At 36.6% G+C, this 26,711-nt stretch overlaps 1 protein-coding gene and 1 pseudogene across 4 annotated transcripts; both read right to left on the reverse strand.

Moving 5' to 3' along the window:
• Nucleotides 1–2,618: 2,618 nt before the first annotated feature.
• Nucleotides 2,619–3,956, reverse strand: LOC309621507 (nucleophosmin pseudogene; annotated as a pseudogene). Its single transcript has one exon. The product of its transcript is annotated as a nucleophosmin pseudogene (transcript).
• A 95-nt stretch (nucleotides 3,957–4,051) lies between these two features.
• TCEAL7 (transcription elongation factor A like 7) lies at nucleotides 4,052–25,121 on the reverse strand. 3 transcript variants are annotated; one of them, XM_082408956.1, is made up of 3 exons: nucleotides 25,032–25,121; nucleotides 24,380–24,411; nucleotides 4,052–23,998 (listed from the first exon to the last, which is right to left on the reverse strand). In XM_082408956.1, exon 3 carries the CDS (start codon nucleotides 23,982–23,984, stop codon nucleotides 23,682–23,684), a length of 303 nt encoding a protein of 100 aa, XP_082265082.1. In that variant the 5' UTR covers nucleotides 23,985–23,998; nucleotides 24,380–24,411; nucleotides 25,032–25,121; the 3' UTR covers nucleotides 4,052–23,681. The 3 variants fall into 3 exon arrangements, with proteins under 3 accessions (XP_082265082.1, XP_082265083.1, XP_082265084.1); XM_082408957.1 differs by having other exon boundaries at nucleotides 24,380–24,450; nucleotides 25,032–25,047; XM_082408958.1 differs by lacking the exon at nucleotides 24,380–24,411 and having other exon boundaries at nucleotides 25,032–25,048.
• Between the last annotated feature and the right edge of the window lie 1,590 nt (nucleotides 25,122–26,711).

Below are 26,711 nucleotides of genomic sequence, written 5' to 3' on the forward strand. Positions count from 1 at the left end.
CAAATACCTAATCCATTAAAGCAATGATTGGAACAGCCACCTATTTTCTTAAATATAATTTTAAAATGGCTGTTTTTTAGATATCTTAGTAGTGGCAAATTCCAATCCTATTGTTTCCTCTAAAGGGAGACGGGTTTCCCCTCACATTGAATAAAATTAGGCATAGTAGAGATAATCAGGCCATCGATGTTGGGAACCAAAAAGGAAAAAAAAGCAAAAGGAAAAAAATGGAGTCCCTAATATTGAGGACTTGAGAGGTAATCATGTTAAGTCCAAGGAGTTAAGGAACACCTGGAGACAGCCACCTATTTTCTTAAATATAATTTTAAAATTTTGTTGTTTTGAAACATATTTTAGTAGCAGCAAATCCTAATCCCACTGTTTCTTCTAAAAGGAATTGTATTTTCTCTCACATTGAATAAAACTGGGCATAGTGGAGATAATCAGGCAATCGATGCTGGGAAGCAAAAAGGAAAAAAATGGAGTCTCTGACTGGAGAGGTAATCATGTTAAGTTCAACTTGTGAGGAAGATGAAATTAGGGGAGAGCAGAAACTGTGAAGAAGTAGAAGCAAGGACACAGAGAAAAGCTTTCCAGGAGAAAATTAAGTCACCTGTCAGCAGTGGGTGAAGATAGGCATTTGTTGTATGAATGCATATTTTGTGGGAAAGAACGTGCCAAGTAGACTTTGTCAATCTCTTTGATTCATACACATTTTCAAAACTGAATAGGTACTGTGGGGTAGATAATATCTCCTAACTTGTTTTTAAAAATAATGACAGATTTATTTTTCTCTTTTAGCAAAACTTGGATGTCTATTGAAGAAACTTAAAAAGTAAAGGGTCACCTTTGTGACCAGAGCCAGCATTGCAGCTTGAACATCACTGAGCTGGAAGCCCGGGACAGAGAAACAGTGTTAATCTTGATTAATGGTGGAACAAATTTTGGACCTGTTGAGACTGAGGTAAGTTTGGGACATTCAGGAGGAAAGTTCCACTAGAGAATTGGATAAAAGTCTGTAGGGCCAAAGAGTAGTTGGGCTGGACATGTGGAATTGTAGTGACAACTGCAGAAGTGAATGGGATCAGCCAAGGAGAGCATGGAGACAAAGAAGAGAGAGGACTTGCAATATTCAGGGAAGCAATACAGCTCAGGCTCTAAGAGTCCAGGTGTTGGAACTTGTCACTTCTAATTGGTCTAAATCTCCACTCGGCCTCTCAGTATTCCAGTAAAATAAAACTATGAGATGGTTATATAAGATTCACATTGAATATAAGAACAGAGAAAGGGTGAAACCAAGAAAATGTTGAAAGGTATATTATGCAAATTGTATCTGTAAGAATGCTGGTACCGCTTTTTAAATATCAAACAAGGTAGAATTCAAGGCAATGGATATTTATATAGATAAAGAGGGACATTTAATAAAGAGAAAAGATCAATCCACCAGATGGTATCCTAATCCTTTATTTATATGCACCTAAAGGCATAAAGCAAAAAATAAAAATCAGAATAACAGGACAAGTAGAAAAATTCATAATTATAGTGAGAAGGAACAATGTAAGTTTCTAGGTAACTAATAGTATGGTGGTGCAGTGGTTAAGAATCCACCTGCCAACGCAGGGGACATGGGTTCGATTCCTGGTCTGGGAAGATCCCACATGCCGTGGAGCAACTAAGCCCGTGTGCCACAACTACTGAGCCGGTGCTCTAGAGCCCGTGAGCCACAACTACTAAGCCCACGCACTGCAACTACTGAAGCCCGCGTGCTCTAGGGCCCACGTGCCACAACTACTGAGCCTGTGTGCTGCAATTACTGAAGCCCGCGCACCTAGAGCCCGTGCTCTGCAACGAGAAGTCACCACAATGAGAAACCTGCACACCACAACAAAGAGTAGCCCCTGCTCACCACAACTAGAGAAAGCCCGCATGCAGCAACGAAGACCCAACACAGCCAAAATTAATTGATTAATTAATTAATTTTAAAAAAAGAACTAAGTACACATCCCCAGAAATTCCATTCACAGGAATTTTTTAAAAATAATAATACATATAAAAAAGTATCCAACAAAGTAGGCCTTAAGGAAAGAAATATTACTAGGGATAGAGATATATTTTATAATGGTAACATAGTCAATATAATATGAAGGTACTAAAATTCTAAATCTGTATGCTTCTAGTAACATTGCTTCAAAATATACAATACAAAAAGTATCAGAAATAAAAGGAGAAGTAGAGAAATCTAAAGTAAGTGTGGGACATGTAAATATACCTCAGTAAAAGATTGATAGAAGAATCAGAAAATAATATCAGTAGAAGTATTGAAGATTTAAGCAACTAGAATAACAAATTTGACCTAATTTACACACATAGACCAATACAACCTACAATTGCAGAATATAAATTCTTTTCAAGGCAAATGGGACATTTGCTAAAATTGACCTTCTACTAGGTCCATTAACCAACTATCAATGAATTTCAAAGTATTGGAATAGTTCAGAATATGTTCTCTGATGACAGATGAATAATAAAGCTAATAATTAATAACAAATAGATAACAACAAGAAAATCTCAAAGTGTTTGGAAATTAATCAGTACATTTCTCATGAGTAAAAATAGAAAATCAAATTTAGCATTATTTTTTTTTCTTTTCTTTTTTTACTGTATTAAAATACTGAGTTTATTTCACATGTATATTTTTGTCTCCCCACCATTTCCATTTGTCTGACCACCACTACTACTATGTCCTATCATAACATTCCATACATACTTAAAACCAAGCAAAGGGTGGAGTTCCAACTTGAAAAACTAAACAGGCATTTTGGACAACACATTCTTGGCAATGGAACCTGGACAACATTTATCAGACATGGTAGGGAAAGTTCTCACTCTGCATTATAAAAAGGACAGCCAGATATCTACTGTTACAGAGATGAAATAAGACGGAAAAATTTAACAAACTGTTTAAACTATTTTCTTAAAGAGACTTCCTCCACTGCAGAGATCTTGAAGAGCCTCCTGGTCAGTCATCCGGAAACAATTCTTCACATAATTGATGAATTTGGCTTCCGCTTTGGGAAGGGAACCACCTTTTTCTATACTTGCTTGCATTTTTGCTTTAATGTCTTCTACAGAGCTAGGTCCTTTCGGTGTTTTAGGAGTTTTTTCCTGTTTTTTGAAGGATTCTTGACCTTTTGATCTTGGTGTTGATGGTTTTGAGTCTTTTCCATTCTGGTTTGATTTTTGTGCATTTTTGGCTGGAGTATCTCATACGGATTTCTTTACTGGAGTTTTTCTTCAGCTTCCTCATCATCAGAGTAATCATCATCATCGTCATCATCGTCGTCGTCATCATCATCATCATCATCATCATCTTCATCAGCAGCAAGTTTCACTTTTTTCTGTGGAACCTTGCTACCACTTCCAGGGGCAGAACGCTTTCCAGATATACTTAGGAGTTTCACATCCTCCTCCTCTTCATCTTCTGACTCTGCATCTTCCTCCACAGCTACTAAGTGCTGTCCGCTAATATGCACAGGCCCTGAACCACACTTCAACTGTAAGACCACAGGTGGTGTTATTTCAAAGCCCCCAAGGGAAACCGTTGGCTGCACAGACATTTTCAAAGTTGCCAGTGTTACTTTAATTGGACTGCCTTCATAATTCATCGCCTCTGCTTCGACAATGTGCAATTCATCCTTTGCACCAGCCCCTAAACTGACCGTTCTTAAAGATAACTGGTGCTCATTTTCATCATTATCCACCTTAAAGTGATAATCTTTGTCGGCCTTTAGTTCACAACCGAAAAGATAGTTCTGGGGCCTCAGGGGACTCATGTCCATGTCCATCAAATCTTCCATGGGTTGGTGGCACACACTTCGGTGGGAGAGAAAGTGGACGGAGATAAAAGACTACCGTTTGAAGGAACAGTCGCGCAGGACGGAATCAGACCAGGGAAAAAGCTAGCATTATTTTTAATTGAGTGATAATGAAAACACAGCATATGAAAACCTGTGGGATGCAGCTATCTGTGCTTAGTAAGAAATTCTATATCCTTAAATGCATATATTAGAAAAGAAGAAAGGCTGAAAAATATCGATGATCTAAGTTTGCTTGTCAATACATTTTGGAGAAAACACCAACAAAAATCTTAAGGCACAATTCTTAAGGCAGGAAATAAGAATAGAAACTAATGAAAGAGAAATGAAACACACAAAAGAAAGAAACAGACAAAATTTTAGTCTAGGTACATACTAATAAAATCAAAACCCTCTAACAAAATTGATCAAGATAAAAAGAGAAGACACAAAGTAAATGTCAGGGGTAAAAGAACAACAGTACATATTCTACAGATTTTAAAAAAGAGAATAAAAGGATAATATGAACAATTTCATACCATTAAATTTAAGAATTTAGATTGTGCATGAATTTATTAAAAAACAACTTACCAAAAGGGAAAAAAGAAGAAATAGAAAATCTGAACAGTCCCATATCTATTAAATGAATTGAATTGCAAGTGAAAATAATGCAATATATCCACTTTGGTGATGACAGCGGGAGGACCTATGAAGACCCACTTGAGAGCTAAATGAACAGAGCAGGAAAAAACTATAAAAACATTTAATGTCTCTAGAAATTGTCCTAAGGGAAAACAGCAAATGAAGAAACATTTATTTCAAAAAATCTACTAAAACTTGGTAAAAATAGCAAGGATTTCTGGCATTTTAATCAGGACCTGCTCCCTCCTTCCTTTCTGTCCCTAGCTCAGCTTAAAGGAAACTCTACTCTGGACAGGCATGGCCAGGAAGGCAGGATTCCCTTTCCCCTCAGCTCCCAATCAAGGCTTATGATATCTTCACTGAGAGGGCAGGCCACCAGCATTTCTCATTCCCTCCAAATCAGAGTTGAAAGGCTAAGTTCTTGGTGAGTATGGCCAAGAGGTCATGGATTCCCTTCTTCTAACCAGTCACTACCCATAGGGCAAAGGCTCTACCCAACAGTGGCAGACCAAGAATATAGTGGCCCTGATTGCTCTCACTCCAGCTTGCTCTTAGAGCAGAGGTTCCAAGCTAGGAGAAACAAGCCAAAAAACCGAAGAGCCTACTGCCCTGCCTAGAGTAGCAGCTCAGAGTCTTTGCCCAGAGAAGGAAGCAGTCCTTAAAAACAGAGGGCTCCTAAGTTCTCCCCAAAAGGACTGGCTTAATGTGAAACATAGTTTGGGGAAGATCAAGCTTAAAAGTACTCTAGGAAACAATATCTTCCCTTAATTAAGAACAACAAGTTAAATCATAGGCCAGCTGGTACACCAGAGAGAATCAGGGAAAGAGTTAGTAAAGAAGAATCCATATATACAATGGAATATTACTCAGCCATAAAAAGGAACAAAATTGAGTCATTAGTTGAGACGTGGATGGATCTAGAGACTGTCATACAGAGTGAAGTAAGTCAGAAAGAGAAAAACAAATATCGTATATTAACGCATGTATGTGGAACCTAGAAAAATGGTACAGATGAACGGGTTGCAGGGCAGAATTTGAGACACAGATGTAGAGAACAAACGTATGGACACCAAGAGGGGAAAACTGCGGTGGGGTGGGGATGGTGGTGTGCTGAATTGGGCGATTGGGATTGACATGTATACAGTGATGTGTATAAAATGGATGACTGATTAAAAAAATAAAAAAGAAGAATCTGCTGGGGGTCAGAATAAACGTCAAAGACTGGCCTCAAAAACTACTCCTGACTGAATTTAATTTGATCAGACTGTTGAGCATATTATGCCCCAAGGCTTTGTTGAAAACAACAGAGCACTCAGTCTATAATTAGTGGAGCCTAACAGGCCAAGTGTAATACCAAATGAAGCAGACAGTTTAATACCGAGATTAAAGAAAGAGACAGTCAAAAAGAGTGTTGGTAAAAACCAATTGTAATCCTAGGATACCTGTGCATGTCCCCAAGTTTGCACCATCTGAGGAGTGACACCAGAAGGTTCACATAGTAGGGAAAATGGGCCAAGTCACAAGACAAATGAGTAAACAACAACCAAAGCAAGGAGTAGGAAAAAGGGGGAGGTGAATCAGTATCCAAAGATGTAAAAATAAATTAAACTATACAGATTTCAACAAAAATTACAATATATGCTGTCAAAGAAAAATTGCACTGGACAGAGTTAAATATCAAAGGAAGATGTTTTTCTTGAGACTGAACTCAACTATAAATACAACAATGACAGCAGGGGATTTATAATCAAAAGGTAGGGAGAGGGAGTCACTAGATTAAAAATTAACAAAAGTAACTTGATTAGATATCAAGAGTGAGGGGAAGAGGAACTTAATTGAATTTCAAGTATGGGAGGATTCTTGCTAAACTGGCTTAGCAGGATTCTTGCTAGAACTGGGCTCAGCAGGATTCTTTACTAAAACTGTTCTTGACAGCCCAGTCAAGAAAACTCAAAGGATCCCGATTAGCCTGCAAGAGGGAGGGAATATGGGGATATATGTATACGTACAGCTGATTCACTTTGTGATACAGCAGAAACTAACACACCATTGTAAAGCAATTATACTCAAATAAAGATGTTAAAAAAAAAAGAAGGGAGTCCTTCTCAGTACAAAGAAACAGGCATATGAGACCCACATACAGGAAAGAGGGCCAAAAAAGGTGTAACACATACAGAAAGAAATGGTAGAAGCCCTTCCTTATCAGTAATTACTTGAAAGGTAAATGGATTAAACTCTAATCAAAGAGCAGAGATTGGCAGGATGGATAAAAACCATGATCTAACTATATGCTGTCTACAAGAGACTCACTTTAGATTCAAAGACATATATAGATTGAAAAGATAGTAAAACATATTTCATGCAAATAATAACCAAAAGATAGCTGTATATCTATAGGATTATTAAACAAAATAGACTTTAAGATAAAAAAAAGTTACAAGAGACAAAGGACATTATATATTGATAAAAAGTTAAATTCATCAATAAGATGTAAAAATTATAGGCATATATGTATGCAACAACAGAAGCCCAGAATATATGAAGCAAACATGACAGAATTGAAGGGAGAAATAGGCAGTTCTAGACTAATACTTGGAGACTTCAACACCCCAGTTTCAGTAATGGATATCACATCTAGACAAAAGACCAATAAGGTTAGAGGTCTTAAACAACTCTATAACTCTATAAACTAACTAGACCTAGCAAACATATAGAACATGACACACAACAACAGCAGAATAAACATTCTTCTTAAGTGCACATGGAACATACTCAAGGATAGGACTTCATTTAGGCCACAAAACAAGTCTCAATACATTTGAAAAGATTAGGGTAATACAAAGTATCTTCTCTGGCCACAATTCAATGTAAAAAGAACTCCTACAACTCAACAAGAAGACAAGCGAATTAAGAATGGTGAAAGGACTTGAATCTCCAAAGAAGATATAATAACGAGTGACCAATAAGCACATGAAAAGGTATTCAATATCATTTAACACAGCAAAATACAAAGTAAAAGTAAAATGAGATACCACTTCACACTCACTAGGATATCTATAATAATAAAAAAAAGGAAAATAACAGGTCTTGGCAAGGATGTGGAGAATTGGAACACTTGAGCATTGCTGGTGGGAATGTAAAATAGTGAAGCTGCTATGGAAAACCTTTGGCAGTTCCTCAAAAAGTTAAACATAGAATTACCATATGACTCAGTAATTCCATTCTTAGGTATATCCCTAAGAAAATTGAAAACAAGGACACAAACATATACTTGTTCATGAATGTTCGTTGCAGCATTATTCACAACAGGTAAAAGGTGGAAACAATTCAAGTTCCCACCAAGAGATGAATGTGTAAACAAAATGTAGTATATGCATACTATTGAATATTATTCATCCATAAAATGAAGCTCTGAAGCATGCTAACAACATGGATGAATTTTCAAAACATCATGCTAAATGCAATAAGCCAGACACAAAAGGACAATATTGTATGATTCCACGAATATAAAATATTCTAAAATAGACAAGTTAGTTGAGCTGGACGGTAGATTGGGGATTACCAGGGATGGGGGGAAGGAGGGAAATGGGGAGTTATTGCTTAATGGGTACAGAGTTTCTGCTTTAATTGATGAAATAGTTTTAGAAATAGATAGGAGTGATGGTTGCACAACATTGTAAATGTAATTAATGCCACTGATTTGTACACTTAAAATGGTTTAAATGAAAAGTTTTATTTTATATATGTTTTACCAAAATAAAACCCAAAAACTACAGGGATGACATGATCTGAAAATCCGTTGTTACTATGTTGCTTCTCTCAGTATTCAACCTGTTGATTGAATTCTTATTAGGATTCACTTTCAGCCATTAGCTCTCTTAGTTGCTTTACTAAATTTGTGTTTATTTCTTAGAGAAAACTGAAGTAAACAGTGAACGTCAGTTTTAAATGAGACTAGAATAAGATTTTACTTGAAACAAAAATCAATTCTATTTCTATTTCGCATCAATGAGCACACTGAAAATAAAATTAAGAAAAAATCCATTTAAAATAGCATCAAAAAGAATAAAATATGTTGGAATAAATTTGAAAAAAGTGCAAACTTGTACTCTGAAAACTACAAAATATTTTTGAAAGAAATTTCAATACAATTTTTATCAAAATCCTGCTACCATTTTGTATAAATTGATAAACGATCCTAAAATTCATATGGAAATTAATGGGATCCCAAATAACGAAAACAGTCTTGAAAAAGACCAAAGCAGGAGAAGTCCACTTTATGATTTCAAAACTCTCTACAAAGCTACATAATCAAAACAGTGTGATACTAGCATAAGGATAGACATAAAGATCTATGGGACAGAATTGAAGATCCAAACATAAACCCATATATTGATAGTCAATTGATTTTAGATAAGAGTGCCAGAGTGTCAAGACTATTCAATGGGGGGCGGAGGGAACAGTGTTTTTTTTTTTTTTTTTTGAGGTGAGGTTTATTTATTTATTTATTTTTGACGGATGGATGTCTAGTTGTTCTAACACCATTTGCTGAAAGGACTATTCTTTCTTCATTTGCACCTTTGTCAAAAATCAATTGATCATCTTTGTGTGGGACTATTTCTGGACTCTTTATTCTGTTTCAGTGATCTATTATCTTTCTCTTACCAATACCACACTGTCTTGATTACTGTAGCTTTGCATTAAGTCTTAAAATCGCATAGTGTGATTTCTCCAACATTTTTTCATAATTGTTTTGGCTATTCTAGTTCCTTTACCTTTCCATTTAAATTTTAGAATCAACTTGTCTATTTTTTATTTAAAAAGTTCTTCTGGCATTTTGATTGGATTTGCATTTAATTTATAGATCAATTTGGAGAGAACTGACATCTTTACAACGTTTAGTCTTCCAATCTATGAATATAGTATGGGAACGGTCTTTTTAACAAACAGTGCTTGGAGAACAGATATCCAGAAGAATGAAGTTGGATACTTACCTCACACCATATATAAAATTTAGCTCAAAATAGACCTAAGACCTAAATGTAAAAGCTGAAACAATAAAACTCCTAGAAGAAAACAAAAGTGTACATCTTTGTGACCTTGGACTAGGCAATGGTTCTTTAGATATGATCTCTAAAGCACAAGGATCAAATGAAAAAATAGGCAAACAGGACATCATCAAAATGAAACTTTTGTACTTCAAAGACAATCAGAATGTGAATAAACAACCCACTCATTTATAATAAAAAAAAACTCCTATTCAACTAAAAACAGTAGGTAACTTCCTTAATGTGATAAATAGAACCTTAAATAATAATTAATAAACCTTCAACAACCCTGATACTTTAATGGTACAAAATGGAGGGTTTACCCCTTGATAGCATGGTGGAGACAAAGATTCCTTTCATCACTTCTACTAAAAAAATGTGTTGTAAGTCATAGCCTATACAGTAAGGTAAGAAAAAATGTTTAAGAATTGAAAAGGAAGAAATAAAGCTGTCATTATTTGCAGGCAACATGATTGTTATATACAAAATCCAAAAGAATCTACAGACATAATATATACATTAATAAGTAAATTTAGCAAGTAGCTGGGTGCAATGTCAATATTCAACACTGAATTGTATTTCTATGTATCATTAACAAACAATTAAAAAGAAACAAAAATTTACCATTTACAATTGTGTAAGAGAATATTAAATACTTGGGAGTAAATCTAACAAAGATGTGCAAGACCTCTACACAATAAACTACAAAATATTATTGAGAGAACTTAATGAATACTTATGTAAATGAATACATAAATGCATAAATAGACAAAATGTGACAAACTTCTCAAATTGATGTATCCCAATGGAAATAACAATATTTACAAAACATCCAGCTATATCAAAAATAAAAAATAATCAAAGAAAACTTTGATCCTCTTTCCTAATCTATTTTTCATCTCTTATCACAAGTAGCTGATTTTGTCCATATTTCCTCAATTTGAATTTTTGAAAACAAAAATTTTATTTCACCAGCTTATCCCCAACCACACTTACAAAAAACGTTAGTCATTTTTATGTTTATTTTACTCATTTAAAAATATTTTGTATTTCCTTGAACCAAAAACATCCTCAATTGTAAGTTGCATCACTTAATTTCAATACTCTTTTCAGGATAAACAATATAAGGGTAAACATTCCACGTAAAATACATTCCAATTTCAGAAATGCTAAAATATGAAAAACCTGCAAGCCTTAGAACTCATAAACAGAAGTTAATTATGTTCATTCTTTGGATACAATGTTCAAACAACAGTGAATAGTTTGATTTGTTTCTCTGTACCCTTTCTGTGTATTATTATAATTAATATTTTTGACATTATCTATAGGGTTTCACAACACTTATTTGCTCTTTCCATTCCTTTTCTTGTCTCCAGGACAACAGGGCGCTAGTACCTGAAAGACTTTATGGGACTAGAAATACTTCAACACAATTCTGTTGTTCATTATGGGAGGGCTATGTCACCAGTGAATGCCAGTCACCAATTTCCCTTCACTCTATCCCTGCCCTCTTATTTCACTCTCCCCCCATCATCACATCACACATTTTTGTCTTTGCCAATCTGAGAGGTCAAAAGTGTTCTCTTCTCCTTGTGGCATTCATTTCCCTTTCTCTGTTTACAGAAAGGGACTACAGTTTCCCTTATGGCTACTGGACATTGGCACAAGTTCTCTGACATATTTTTTTTCTTTCCTTTGCTCCCCAGGCATAGATCTCCTAAGTCCACTTCTTTCCTCAACATTCACTGATATTCATTTTTCCTGTGTTTTGAAAATGCATGAAATTAATACAGAGCAGCGTGTCAAGATGGGATGAATAGACTTTAAGGAGGGATTTTTCTTTTTAATATTTTTTCTTTCTTTCCCCTTTTCCCATAAACTTCTCTTATTCTGATAATCAGAAAAGTTAATAAAGGTTTTTTTATTTGACGAAAGAAAACATTCAAGGTAGGAAAAAAATACGTTTCCTAAAGAAAATTATTTGTTTCAGTAGAAATACAACATTACCTTTATTGCACTAATTTGTACCAAGTACAAAGTGTGTTTGTTTGGCTACATACATAATGAAAGTTTTCAGCGTTTTAAAATAGATGCTTCTGATCTGGAGCATGAGTATACTGTGCCCTTCACCCACACCCCACCCTAGTTCATTGGGCCTTTCAACCATCCTCCTATTCAAGGGGCCACAAAGACCAGAGTTTACCATTCTCTGATTACCAGGAAAGCTCTGTACTACCGCCTCTATCCTCGCTAGGCCTGCCTGTTCTCTGCCTTTATTCACAGTGCCCAGGTGGAAGCTGCCCTGGACCCTGTCTACTCTCTCCCACATGGATTATGCAGTCTGCTGCACCTTTCACCTCCAAATTACCATTTCTAGAGCCCTGGGAGGAGCCTAGGCTTACTGAAGTGTTGCTTCCTACCGGACCATCTTCCCAGTGGCCTCTCAACCAGACAGGTCAGTTTCCAAGGAACTCTTACCTTCTGACCAGATTGATTAACCTAGACTGGGTACTCTCACTGGAGAAGTCTGTAGACTACCCAAAATTGCATCCAAGTTCCCTCTGAGTGTGTGTGTGTGTGTGTGTGTGTGTGTGTGCACGTGTACACACATGTTATAAGCAGGGTTATATGCACTTTTGTAGGGAGGTCGTTCTAGTCAAAATATGTAGATATGAGGTCCATGGAGGTTATATAACATGTTTAAGTTCACCCAGCTAAATGAAGAGTCAGATCTGGTATTTATATCCAGGTTGTTGGACTACATGGCATGTGGTCCTAGACATTAAGTTCTGTTGCCTCCCAAATGGTGTTTCTTAAGATCCTGTTATATTTTCACTTCTCTGTTTACAGTGTATCAAACAGCCCCACCTGGATATCCCATAGACATCTCAAACTCAATCTATCCAAATATGATCTTGCCATCTTCCCCTTGCCCTTATAACTTTCCTTACCTGATTCCTCCTCCTTTTCTCATGAACCCTATGGTGATTGGTGCCAATATACAAACAATACCCTCTCTCTCATCCCATACAATCAATCAATCCACAAGTCCTGGAGAATGTAACATTTGGGGGGATATAATTCCATTTGTGTATAATTTTTTAAAAGTAATATTAAAAAGCATTTTTTAAAAGAAAAATTTTAGGGCTTCCCTGGTGGCACAGTGGTTGAGAATCTGCCTGCCAATGCAGGGGACACGAGTTTGAGCCCTGGTCTGGGAGGATCCCACATGCCGTGGAGCAACTGGGCCCGTGAGCCACAATTACTGAGCCTGCGCGTCTGGAGCCTGTGCTCCGCAACAAGAGAGGCCGTGATAGTGAGAGGCCCACGCACCGCGATGAAGAGTGGCCCCCGCTTGCCACAACTAGAGAAAGCCCTCACACAGAAACGAAGACCCAACACAGCCATAAATAAATAAATAAATAAATAATTTAAAATAATTAAATCTTAAAAAAAAATGCTGACTTCCATCTTAAAAAAAAAAAAAGAAAAATTTTAGTTCACAACAAAATTGAGAGGAAGGTACAGAGATTTCCCATATACCCCTTGCATAGCCCCCATCTTTATCAACATTACTCAACAGAATGGTATATTTGTTACAATTCATGAACCTAAATCAACACGTCAAAATTACCCAAAGCCCATAGTTTACCTTAGCGTTCACTCTTGGTGTTGTGCATTTTATGGGTTCAGAAAAGTGTATGACATCTATCATTATAGTATCATACAGAGTATTTTCACTGCCCTAGAAATCCTCTGTGCTCCACCTATTCGTACCCACCCCCAACCCTTGGCAACCACTGATTTTTTTACTGTCTCCATAGTTTTGTCTTTTCCAAAATGTCATGTATATAGTTGGAATCATATAGTATGTAGCCTTTTCAGATTGGCTTTCTTTCACTTAGTAATATGCATTTAAGTTCCCTCCATGTCTTCATGGCTTGATAGCTCATTCCTTTTCAGCGCTGAAAAATATTCCACTGTCTGGATGTACCACAGTTTATTTATCCATTCATCTAGTAAAAGTCATCTTGGTTGCTTCCAGGTTTTGGCAATTATGAAAAAACTTCTACAAACATCTGTGTGCAGGTTTTTGTGTGGACATAAGTTTTCAACTCCTTTGGGTACATATTAAGGAGCATGATTGCTAGATCATATGGTAAGAGGATGTTTACTTTCGTAAGAAATTGCCAAACAGTCTTCCAAAATGGTTAAACCACTTTTCAGCCCCACTAGCAATGAATGAGAGTTCCTGTTGCTCCACTTCCTTGCCAGCGTTTGGTGTTGTCAGTGTTCTGGATTTTGGTCATTCTAATAAATGTGTAGTGTATCTCATTGTTGTTTTAATTTGCATTTCCATGATGACATATGATGTGGAGCATCTTTGTATATGCTTACTTCCCATCTGTATCTCTTCTTTGGTGAGGTGTCTGTTAAAGTCTTTGGCCCATTTTTTAATCAGGTTTTTGTTTTCTTATTGTTGAATTTTAAGGGTTCTTTGTATATTTTGGATAATGGTCCCTTCTCAGATGTGTCTTCTGCAAATGTTCTCTCCCAGTCTGTGGCTTGTCTTCTCATTCCCTTGAACTGTCTTTTGCAGAGCAGAAGTTTTTCATTTTAATTAACTCCATCTAGTCAAGTATTTCTTCCATGTATCATGGTTTTGATGTCGTATCTAAAAAGTCATTGCCATGGCCAAGGTCACCTAGGTTTTCTCCTATGTAACCTTCTAGTAGTTTGATAATTTTGCATTTTACATTTAGGTCTGTGATCCATTTTGAGTTAATTTTTACGAAGGGTGTAAGGTCTGTGTCTACAGTCATTCTTTTGCATGTAGATGTCCAGTTGTCCCAGCACCATATTTTGAAAAGACCATCTTTGCTCTATTGTATTGCCTTTGCTCCTTTCTCAAAGGTCAGTTGACTCTATTTATGTGGGTCTATTTCTGAGCTCTCTGTTCTGTTCCATTGATCTATTCTTCTATTCTTTTGCAAATACCACACTATCACGATTACTGTAGATTTATAGTAAGTCTTGCATTTGGGTTGTAGTGCCAGTCCTCCAATTTCATTGTTCTTCAATATTGTGGTGGCTATTCTGGGTCTTTTACCCCTCCATATAAACCTTAGAATATTTTGTGATGTCCACCAAATAACTTGCTGGGATTTTGATTGGGATCTAACTTTTTAATATGCTTCTAGAACTAGTTTTTCTATCCAACTCTTCTACCACTACACACATTTAAGCTACCACCATGTTCCCCGTCTAAATAAATAATGCCAACATACTTTTAAATGCCAAATCAGAAATGTGGGTATTATCCTTTCCTTTTATTCCCTCACTTCCCTCAATCTCATCAATGACCAGTTCCTTGAGAATTCAACCTTCTAATTATCTTTCGCCTCTGCCTACTTTTTCCCAAACCTACTGCCTGTTATTGCCATGGTTCAGGTTCAAGATACCCAGTTATATTTTTTCCTGGAATACCGTGAAAGTTTACTTGCTGGCATTCCTACATCATATATTGTTCCTGTTTAATGGATTCATTTTTTCCAAATATGAAATCTTATAAAATCACTGCTATTCAGTATCTTATTTCTTCTTCCTCCCATAGTCCTGTGAGATAGGTACTTTTGGAGAAATGTTCTTTAAGAGGATGATGTAGTGGGGTAGAAACCTCTACCTTCTCCAGGATAAAAAGGAACTTTGAGTTACTTATTTACATATAAGTTTTTAGCAGCTTACAGCCTTGTTACCATGGAATGCTGAGAGGATAGACAATAAGTACACCTTTGGATTATTTAGAAGATAGGAGTCCAAGATCTTATGTGGGACAACTACTGTAAAAAATGAAAATTATGCATAAATTCCTTTATATAAATTAATTTCAATTTCAATTCAAATTACAAGGAATCTGTTTTGGAACTTGAAAATGTTGCTCAAAAATTCCTCTGAATTATAAATACACATATACAAATTACAAATATACATACACATACAAATACACAAATTGATGAAAACAAATAATAAAAGCAAACTGTACTGCCAGATAAATTAACAATAAATTTTTAAAAGTGACTGCCCAAGAATAAAGAAAATAGCTAAGGAATAGCATTTGAAAGTTGACACAGATCTAGAAACAACTTGGCTTTTAGAATGTAATAAAGATAGCCTTTCAAATCCATATGGTCCTCAGTCCCAGACTTCTCAGCCTGAAGGACAGAAGTTCACTGCCATTCTCATCCTCATCAGGGGGTGTCATTAAGTGAACCTACATATATGCATTATATAGTATGGCCATTAAAATGTGAATGTGTAGAAGCTGATAAACTGGTCTCATCAATTCATAAGAAGGACACACGGAATGATAAGTAGATTGGGTGCTAGAATCCCAGCCTTGACACACTCCAGCGTTAAAAAGTATTACATAAAAACTTTGAACCTCAGTTTCTTTATCTGTAAAATTAGCATAACATCTATAACATAGTTTTAAGTCCATGGATCTAAATGTAGAAAACACTAACGCAAAGCACTTTATTTCTAACATTGAGATAGGTTTAAGAGGACACAACTGACCTGTTGGAAATGGTGTTCTGGCTAAGTAGGTAAAACCCATTGACATGAGCATATTTAGAGAATGATTATGGACTAAAATGTGAAGGTCAAAAACAGTTTAGAGAAAGTGGCAGTCTTCAAGAGCTGGGGTAGTCTGAAAAGACTACAGATCAAAAAGGTTTTTAACACAGTCCTGGTGATGTGAGGGGAATAGACAGCCTTATGCATTGCTGATGCTACTGTAAATTGGTACAAACTCTTAGGAGCAAAATTTGGAAATATTTCTAATAATTAAAATGCATATAATTTTGTATTGAAGTGAAATTCACATAAAATAAAATTAACTATCTTAAGTGTACAATTCAGTGACATTTAGTATACTCACAAAGTTGCACAACTGTTACTTCTATCTAGTCCCAAACATTTTCATTACTCCCAAAGGACACCCTGTACCCATTAAACAGTCACTCTCCATTCTGCCCTGTCCCCAGCCCTGGCAACAACTGATTTGTTTTTTGTCTTTATGTATTTACATATTTTGACATTTCATACAAATGGCATCATACAATATGTGACCTTTTATGTTTGGCTTCTTTCACTTGGCATAATGTTTTCAAGATTCATCCACGTTGTAGAATGTATCAGTACTTCATTCCTTTTTAGGAGTGTATAATAGTCCATTGTATGGGCATAACACATTTTGTTTATCAACTCATCATTTGATGGATATCTGGGTTGTTTCCACCTTTAGGCTATTGTGAATAGTGTTGCTATGAACATATCTGTACAGCAGTTTGTTTGAGTACCTATTTTAAATTCTTTGGGGTTCATTTCTAGGAGTGGAATTATTGGATCATACAGTAATTCTGTTTAACTTTTTGAAGAACTGGCAAACATTTTTTCTACAGGGGCTGTAACATTTTACATTCCCACCTGAAATCTATAAGGATTACAATTTCTTCATGTCCTTACCAACACTTGTTATTTTCAGTTTTACGGACTAGGGTCATCCTAGTGGGTGTAAGTGGTATCTCATTGTGGTTTTGATTTCCATTTCCCTAATGACTAATAATGTTGAACATATTTTAATGTTATTTTTGACCAACTGTATATCTTTTTTGGAGAAAAGTCTACATTAAAGTCCTTTGCTAATTTTTTAATTGAGTTGTTTGTCTTTTTGTTGTTGAGTTGCAGGAGTTCTTTATATATTCTAGATACTAGACCCTTACCAGATATATGATTTATAAATATTTCTTCCATTCTGTAAGTTGCCTTTTCACTTTCTTGGTAGTGTCCTTTGATGCACAAGTGTTTTTAATTTTGATGGCGTGCAATTTATCTATTTTTTTTTTTTTTGCTCATGTTTTTGGTATAATTTTTAAGAATCCATTGCCAAATACAAGGTTATGAAGATTTGCTCCTATGTTTTGTTCCAAAAGTTTTATGATTTTAGCTCCTATATTTAGGTCTGTAATGCAGTTTGAGTTTATTTTTGGATATAATGTGAGTTGGGGTCTAACTTCCCTCTTGTGCATGTAGATATTCAGTTGTTTCATCACCACTTGTGGAACAGCTTATTCTTTCTCCAATTGAATGGACTTGTCACCCTTGTCAAAAATCAATTGACCATAGACATATTTCTGGACCCTCGGTTCTATTCCATTTATCTATATATTTATCCTTATGACAGTACTACACTCTTCTGATTTCTATAAATTTGTAGGGTTTTGAAATAAGAAAGTGTGAGTCTTTTTACTTTGTTTTTTTGCCCAAGGTTTCTTTTTTACCTATTTGGGATTTCTTGCAATTCCATATGAATTTTACTATTAGCTTTTCCATTTCTGGAAAATAGATTGTTCTTGTTTTGATAGGAATCACATTGAATCTGTAGATTGCTTTGGGACTTATTGCCACCTTAACAATATTAGGTCTTCTAATTCATGAACATGGGGTATCTTTCCATTTACTTAGGTCTTATTTAATTACTTTCAGTAGTTTTTTAATTTTCAGTGTACATATATTGAACTTCCTTGGTTAAATTTATTCCTAAGTATTCTGGTCTTTTTCATGCTTTTGTACATAGAATTGTTTTCTTAATTTCATTTTTGGATTGCTCATTGCTAGTATATAGAAATACAACAGAATTTGGATGGCTGATCTTGTGTCTTGCAATTTGCCAAGTTCATCTATTAGCTCTAGTAGCCTTCTTGTATATTCTTTGGGATTTACTATATATAGTATCACACCACCTGCAAATAAAGATACTTCTTTTTCAATTTGGATTTGATTTATGTCTTTTTCTTGCTTAATTTCTCTGGCTAGAACTTTCAGTACAATATTGATGAAAGCAGGCATCCTTGTCTTATTCCTGGTCTTACATGGAAAGATTTCAGTCTTTCACTGTTGAGTATTATTTAGCATTGAGTTTCTCATAAATGCCCTTTATCGTGTAAGACAATCCTCTTATATTCTTAGTTTGTTAAGTGTTTGTATTACAAAACAGTGTTGGAGTTTGTCAAATGCTTTCTTTTGCATAAATTGAGATGATGTGGTTTTTTCCTTTCTTATATTAATGTAATATATATTACATCAATTGATTTTCATATATTGAATCACCCTTTCATTTTGTGCATAAATCCCAATTCATCATGATGTAAAATCCTTTCAATATTCTGCTGGCTTAGTTTGTTAGCATTTTGTTGAGGATTTTTGCATCAATATTCATCAGGACTTTTGAGGTGAGGTATATGTTTCTGGCATACACTATGGTAAATAAACAAACAAGTAAAATTATGCACATACCATATGACCCAGCACTTCCACTGCTTTGATTTACCTAGATATATATACACACATGCTCAGAAATGCATAGATGGAATTTTACTGTGGAACTGTTAGTAAGAGTCAAAATGTTGGAAATAGCCCAAGTCATCAAAAGGGAAAGGTCAAATAAACTATCCTCAAAAAAAACTACATAGTCATTAAAAAGAATGATATTCTTTATTGAAGCATCTCCAGGAATATTGTTAAGTAAAAAACAGTAGGACAGTAAATGTAATTTTATAACATTTAGTTAAAATGTATAACAGAAATATATAAATTTCTAGATGGATAGCTGTCAAGCTGTTAAGTGTTTAATTGTGGGGAGGGGTTTGAAATTGTGTTAAGGTGTAGTTAAAGCAGTATATTAAGATGAACTAGGCTATCTCAGTGACTTTAAATGGTTTATTACTCCTTCATGTCAGTTCAGTGAGAGTTATTGGCTCTACAGCATAGCTCTGCTCCATTGATTATTTGGGTATCTAGCCTGCATTCATCTCACAGTTATGTGTTCCAGATGGCACACATGGTTTCCAAGGTTACTGAAAGGAGTGTGGAGAGGTCACCCCGCAGTGTTTATAAGCCTTAGATGTGTCTTATATTACATTTGATGGCCCCAACATATGTGCAAGGGAGGCTAGGAAATGTAAAAGAACACGAAATTTTTTGGTTTTTTGGCCTCGCTGCCTGACTTGCTGGATCTTAGTTCCCCGACCAGGGATTGAACCCACGCCCTCTGCAGTGAAAGTGCAGAGTCCTAACCACTGGACAGCCAGGGAATTCCCAGAACACGTACTTTTTGATAAAGCAATCTTACTTTCCAGAATCTATTCTATAGAAATAAAAGCACCAGTAAATTGAATATCTGTACAAGCATGTTCATTGCAGACAGCAATTCTTTTAGTGGGCAAAATATAGAAATAGTTTGAATGTTAATTAACAGGGGAATGGTTTGAATAACATAAGTTATAGTCATACTAGAGAAAGTAGATTCATTTGCATTTGTATTTACTGACCTTTGGAAAGTCCTATAAGACTTCCAAGCTGAAATAAAGAGACACAAGGTAAATGTGTAACTCAAAGTCATATGATGACATAAACAATAATGGTAAAGGTAGCTACACAGCTAAATAAAAAAGCAAGTAGTTTTGCATATTTGGTTTATAACTCCTTTTTCTTCTATGTGACTTAAAAGACAAATGCATAAAACAATAATTGTAAAGTTATGTTAATATGCACACTCACCATAGACCCTGTTTCAGGTGAGCTGTGCAGAAGGAGTCTTCTTATAATCAGAGAGCCTACTGGTTTATAATTCATAATTAAGAGCTGCTGAAAGTCATAATGTAACATCATAATATTTAGTTAAAATGCAAAACAGAAATATATAAATTTCTAGATGGATATCCCTAAAACTGATAAGTATTTAATTGTGGGAAGGAGGTTGAAATTGGATGTGTGGTTAAAGCAGTATATTAAGATGAACTAGGTAATTCATTATTTGTGACAGTAGCAACATAAAGATATATAATGTCTTTATTTAACAATTATTCCTGGAGAGGCTTCAATATAAGAATCTCATTCTTTTTAACTACCATGTAGTTTTCTTGGTATAGCTAGACCACAGTTTATTTGACCTTTCCCTTTTGATGACTTAGGCTAGTTCCAATATTTTGGCTCTTACAATGTCACAATAAACATCCATCTAGGCGTTCTGTGCACATGTGTACATATATCTCTATTGTAATACAAAGCAGTGGAATTCTGGGTAATATGGTATGTGCATAGTTTTATGGGTTTGTTTATGTTTTTCCTTTCCATTTGTAAAAGCTATTGGGGTATTAGAGATATTTTCCTGTTATCTGTTATGATATTGCAAATATTTTTCTCCCAGGCTATTTCTTGTTTTTGGATATTTAATATTTTTTTCCTTTACAACTTCTGGATTTTCTTTCATGTTTAAGAAGATAATCACATTACAAGACTATATAGTTTTCCTCTTAATTTTCATTGCAATATTTTATTTCTGTTTTTCACATTTTCATCTTTAATACACCTGGGATGTATTTTTGTGTATGTGGCTAGTAGGAATCTATGTTCATTTTCTTCTGATTGGATAATCCATGTACTTGATTCTTAGGTTAAAAAACCTCCTTGAAAATGTGTAAAATCTTTAAATAAAAATGCTTATAGCTAAATATTTGCTCACTGCTGTGATTATTTCCTTAGGACAAAGTTCAAGCAGTAGAATTTGGGAGTCATGGAGTATGCAGAGTATAGAGCTTTTGGTACTTACTGTGAATAGAAGCAAAAAAAATGAATATAGCAATTTACTCTCTCATTGAGTATGAAAATGCCTACATCCTCAATAAAACTGAGTATTGTAAGTAAACATTTGTCTATTTGATAGGTAGATAACAACTTGTTTTTATTTTATTCATTTTTCATTTGTCTTTTTGCCTTCTACTAAGGTTGAATAATGCTTATTCTCCACATAGATTTACTTGATGGGTACCCTCAATTTTCAGGCTATGGTACCAACCATTTTGACTTTCGGGAGCCCTTAATTATGAATTGTAAACGATTAGGCTCTTTGGTTATAAGAAGACTCCTTCTGCACTGCTCAGCTGAAACAGGGTCTATAGTGAGGATTTTTGAAGCAGTTTTGAAGAACATGATTTCATGGGAACCCCAAAATGAAGATTCCAAGGCCATATGCACAGAAATTCTGACTTTGTAAGAGTATGTGTGTGTATGGGGAGCTATTTGTCATAAATTTGTATTTGTAATAAGCACTCTAGAAGATTATAATGTCAGGAGCTGACTTTTTGAGAGACATCAATTAATTATACAAGGTTATAATAGTTTTATAGACTGAATTTGGGGAATAACCCCTTTCTTATTGGGTTCTTTTTGAAAATGTAAGTTATAGTTTCTAGAGAAATAGATTATTTCCAATTTTATGCAATCAGAAGTAAAACTGGGCCAAGAACACTAGAATTCTAATTAAGTAAACATTTATTAAGTACCCACTATGTGTAAGTCACAGCAGTAATCAAAAGAAATATAATGAAATGATAAAATATAATGAAATATAATAGTCTTTACTTTGAAATGGAAAATGCAAAAAGTCCAGTTAAGAAATAATGCTTAAGTATACATATATACATATACATAAAACGATATATGTACATATATACACTAAAAGGTATAAATACATATATTTCTATATATATGTATATATTTATATATATAATATGTGTTATACATATATTAGTCTTACAAAGAATTCTTACATATGTTTCCGGATTGGAAGGGATGGAGAGAAGGGGATTGTTTCCCTAGATCTATTTCCTGCATTACTTTGTGCAATTTACACATGTCTCCTGAGAGTCTTCTGAACCAGTAGGGCAGGCCTGACAGGAGCCTTCAGGGAGAAATCATCCCACAAGAGAAAGAAGACAAAACCTCAGTTCTTAGACTTCGAGCAGCAACTCTGACTGTAGCATGACATGTTTTGCTCAAATTTGAACCCTGGTCCAACCCCCAAAATGGACTCATCATGTCTGACTCCTATGGAGGAAGTGTCCTGTGGCTGAAAATGGAAGGGGCTGTGTTACTAAAAACTCTGCTAAACACTGTGGCCCAAGCAATCCTGGAACAGTCCCCACCTGTGTTAAGCATCACTGTAAAGCAGAGAGAAAAACTTCAGAAGACAGAGTGGGGGTTCAATGCACTGGGGACTCCAGGAAACTCAGTGGGGGCTTTGGCACTCAAGGACTCCAGTGCACCACCAGCAGCAGGGCCAGCAGAGAGCAAAGGGCCCAGGAGAAAAGGCCGCGGTGCCCAGCAGGCCTGGCAGGACCCAGGGGAGCCAGGGGTGGGGCTCAGCAGCAGAGGCCTGGCATGGGAGTCCCCACCTCCCTGCCTGTTGGACTTGCTCCTGAGCGCAGGTTGAGTCATGCCAGGACCCTCCCTCCCTCAAAACTGATGTTCTGTAGTGGGTTGGGGTTCTGTATGCATAGGTGGGAACAAGAGCCCACCAAGCACAGCTCAGAGTCACCTCATTTCTTCCCCACAGCAGCCCTGTGAGGCAAATGTTTTCCCATGAAAAGACTGAGTCTTAAGCGAGTGTATCTGTAATAACTGCCAGTTTTATTCCTCTGGCTAAGAGATCCAGAGGTAATTTGAGGTTTACATTTCTTTCTTATAGTTCTTTTATTAAGAGTTTATTAAGTGTTTCATTGCCCTTCAAAGGTGATTGACAAGTTCTTTTATTGTGTCTGTTTATTTTAGTATTTTGTTACACAAGTAATACACACATATACACACATTTATATTATTCATTTTTTTGGAAAATGGGAAGATGCAAATAGGCAAAAAATAAAATAAAATACAGATCACAGAGATTCACTTAACCTTTTGGTGTATAATAATTCAGACATTTTTTGCATTATGACACGTATAAATGTACATATAAGATATATATAGATAGATATATCTATATATATCATTTTGCAACATATTATTTTCACTTTACAATATACAATGAGCATCTTCCCATGCAAACGAATGAAACAACCCTATTAAATGAGTGAGATTGGGTTAAAAGATGAAATGGTAACGAGTCATATGTAAATCAAAGGAACACTGAAGGATCGGAATAAAATAGTAGCAAATATTTAGCAACAAAACGCACACAAAAGGAACCAATGTTGCAATATTAATAACAGAAAATAGTTGAATTCAGGGGAGAAATGCATTAAATGGGATAAGGACGGTCCCGAGAATGCCTATGGTTAGAATGCAGAGCCCTAAATTTCTTTCTCAGACCCCTTATCTCTTCCAAACACCTTTCCATCTCGTCTCCCTCTCTTGTCATTTCTTCATCCTTAAAATGCCTATAGTCTACGTCCTCTTTAAATTCCTCGAGAGACTGAAGCAACCTTTGCCTAAAATTCCCTTCTGTTTGTTGGCGTTCGAATTCTCCATAGGGGCGTTCTTCCTCCCTCTTTGGCACGCTGCACTTGGGCTTTCCTTCATTTTCTTTGCAGGATTTTTGCATGATGTTGTGGTTTCCTGCTTAAGTCCAGGGAGAAAATGTAGAGTAAGATTGCTTCATTTCTTTTCATTCAAGATTGTCAGTTTCTCTCTGAAGCTAGATACTCGCCTAATCTCCCACCCCTGCTTCACTGGTCCAGCCCTCCGAAGTTCGAGATGCCCCCCCCCTTACCCCTTCTCCGCCTCCTTTCCCCTCCCTCAGCAGCCCACCATTTCTCCAGCAGACGAGGGTAATGGCCTCTCTGATGGGCGGCAGGAGGGGAGCAGACAGGGAGTTCAGCTGTGGGGCAGCAAATTTTACCCAGCTCTCGCCCTTCCCAACTCCCACCCTCAGAGACCCCCGTCTGAGTGCTTCCCTCCCTGAGACGATTCGGGATAGTCTCCTCCTCTTTTACTTGCCTGCAGATGTCTGTGAACACAGACCCTCAGACCTGCAGACAGAAAGGAAGGGGCGGGAAGGAGGGAGTTCTCTGTGGATCAACCAGCACCAGAGACAAGACACACGTTATTATCTTGAATCTAGGATCCTCATCACCGTTGTCGCCCCAAATTTCCTACCTCCTGTTTCCCCTCCTGTTCTTATCCCTTCCTACTGAATCTCTGCCCCCAACCCCCACCCCTCACCCTCAGGCCTAGTCCTGCAAGGGCCCTGTCCCCTCCCTCCCCACTCCCCCGCATCCCTCTCGCAGGCTAGCACTGAATGAGGCGAACTAATTTCAAATTATCTCTAAATCTCTCTGTCTCCACCTCAGGATTCCAGCCTTTCTCCACGCACCAGCCCACACCTCATTTCCTCCAGCGGAGTTGGGAAAAGAGAAGAAGGATAAAGGGAAATCTTGCTAGTCTGAGAGAAGCTGATTATTTCTAAACTACACTAAACCTCTGGGTGTCTCTCAGGAGACTTCCACCTACTCCAGCCCCACCCCCCTTCAAAAATATAATTATCTCCGACGAGTTTGCACGGGTTTGGAGAAAGCAATCCTAGACATATTCTAGGCACTAGATTCAGCCACTACCACCCCAAGAGTCCCAGTGGTTCCCTCACACCAACCTTCTGGGATTTAAAGAATTTACGTCCTCTTTCTCTTGGCCACAAGCACGAACGCCTGCAGGGCAGTAAGGAGCTGGTACCCAGAGGAGAAAGAAGCCCGGGAATATGAGGACTTCACGTCAGCTCCTGATCACGTGAGAATTATGTCATCCTCCAACTCTGGTCCCCACTTTCCCCTCCCACCAGCTGTGCTGCAGAAATGGAACGGCTTACCAACCTCCCACCCCCCCCCCACCAGGCCCTGTCACTCATTTTTGTCATTGCTAATTCCAGAGGTCAAAAGTGGCCCCTTCTCCCTGTAGTTGGAATTTGCCTTTCTCTGATCACCAGAGAAGGGCTGCATTTTCCCATAGTCATATTAACAATTGCTACTTTTTTAATGGTTGTGTGGAGAGAGAGGATTATTCATCCTCTTCTAAAATACAAGAACAGAAAGGTAGCAGTCTTCCCTCCACCCACCCTCTCCCCAGTCACTAATAGCCACAATTTTCCTTGCACTTCAGTTCTTGCAACCAAATTGGAGGGGGTGGGGTAAATTAAGAAAGGAAGTAATGACTGGGATTGTGGTTTTTACTTTCATTCTGAAAATTTCCTATTCTTTTCCCCTTTTCCCCCATAAACATATTATATTCTTTTAATAATCAGAAATACGGTAACAGTATGTACATTTGGAAAAAAGATTCAAGATAGGAGGATAAAAAGACCCAGCCACCTGTTTCTGTTGCTGAGTCATAAGATAAATATAGACCCTCCAAGCAGACACATTTTTGGAAGTTTAAAATGTACAGGGCAACTGGAGGCTACCTTTCTGAGGCACTCCTGAGCATGTGAGGCCTTTTCATTAGGTGAGCTCCTGAGTCCATAATCCTACATACCTAGATTTTCAGATCTCAAAAGTCAGTCATAAAATTTTACTACTTCGATCTCAGTATCATGCCCTCTGTCTCCCAGTTTGTACCATGCCCTTGTATTTCCCTCAGTACTGTGTTTAAAAGATCCCACCTTTCCTCAACACTCTTATTTAGAATCCAGGAGTTTTTCATTTCTCCCACACATCTCTATCCTATTTATGTTTCCTTAGACCTTACTCAGCCACACTGGGGAATTAGAAGCACTAACAGAAACTGGCCCCATTTAGTCACTTATCACACAAAACTTTTTGTTGCTAAGGCTTTTGGTACTAATCTAAGTGAATCTGTTGTTGATTGGTTAGCTTGAAATATATGCAACAGAAAGAAGGATATGTTCTTTTTTTTAACGTTTTTTTTTTAATTTTTTTTTTTGGCTGCACCGCGTGGCTTGTAGAATTTTAGTTCCCTGACCAGGGATTGAACCGGGCCCTCTCAGGCAGTGAGAGCACGGGAGTCCTAACCACTGGACCACCAGGGAATTCCCAGGGATGTGTTCTTAGTATTTGTTTTTAGGAAAACAGCGGCTCATTATAAATGCAAAGTTGCCACTAACCACTTTGAAGTAAATGGTTCCAGAAAATATTTAAGAAGAGAAAGAGAAGAGATCTTAAAAGGAGTAGAGCATTGTTATCACAGTTATTAAGGAATGGTTAGTTGTGATAGAAGCAAAAGATTTGTTGTTAGGGTGGAGAAATCCTGAATCCTCTGTAAACGGCTTTTCATGCAGATCGTTAGATTTATGTTTTTTTTTTCCAATTTGAAAGCAGTC

This window comes from Balaenoptera borealis (assembly GCF_965194805.1).
Source record: "Balaenoptera borealis genome assembly, contig: HAP1_SCAFFOLD_550, whole genome shotgun sequence".
In the NCBI taxonomy this organism is placed as follows: Eukaryota; Metazoa; Chordata; class Mammalia; order Artiodactyla; family Balaenopteridae; genus Balaenoptera; species Balaenoptera borealis.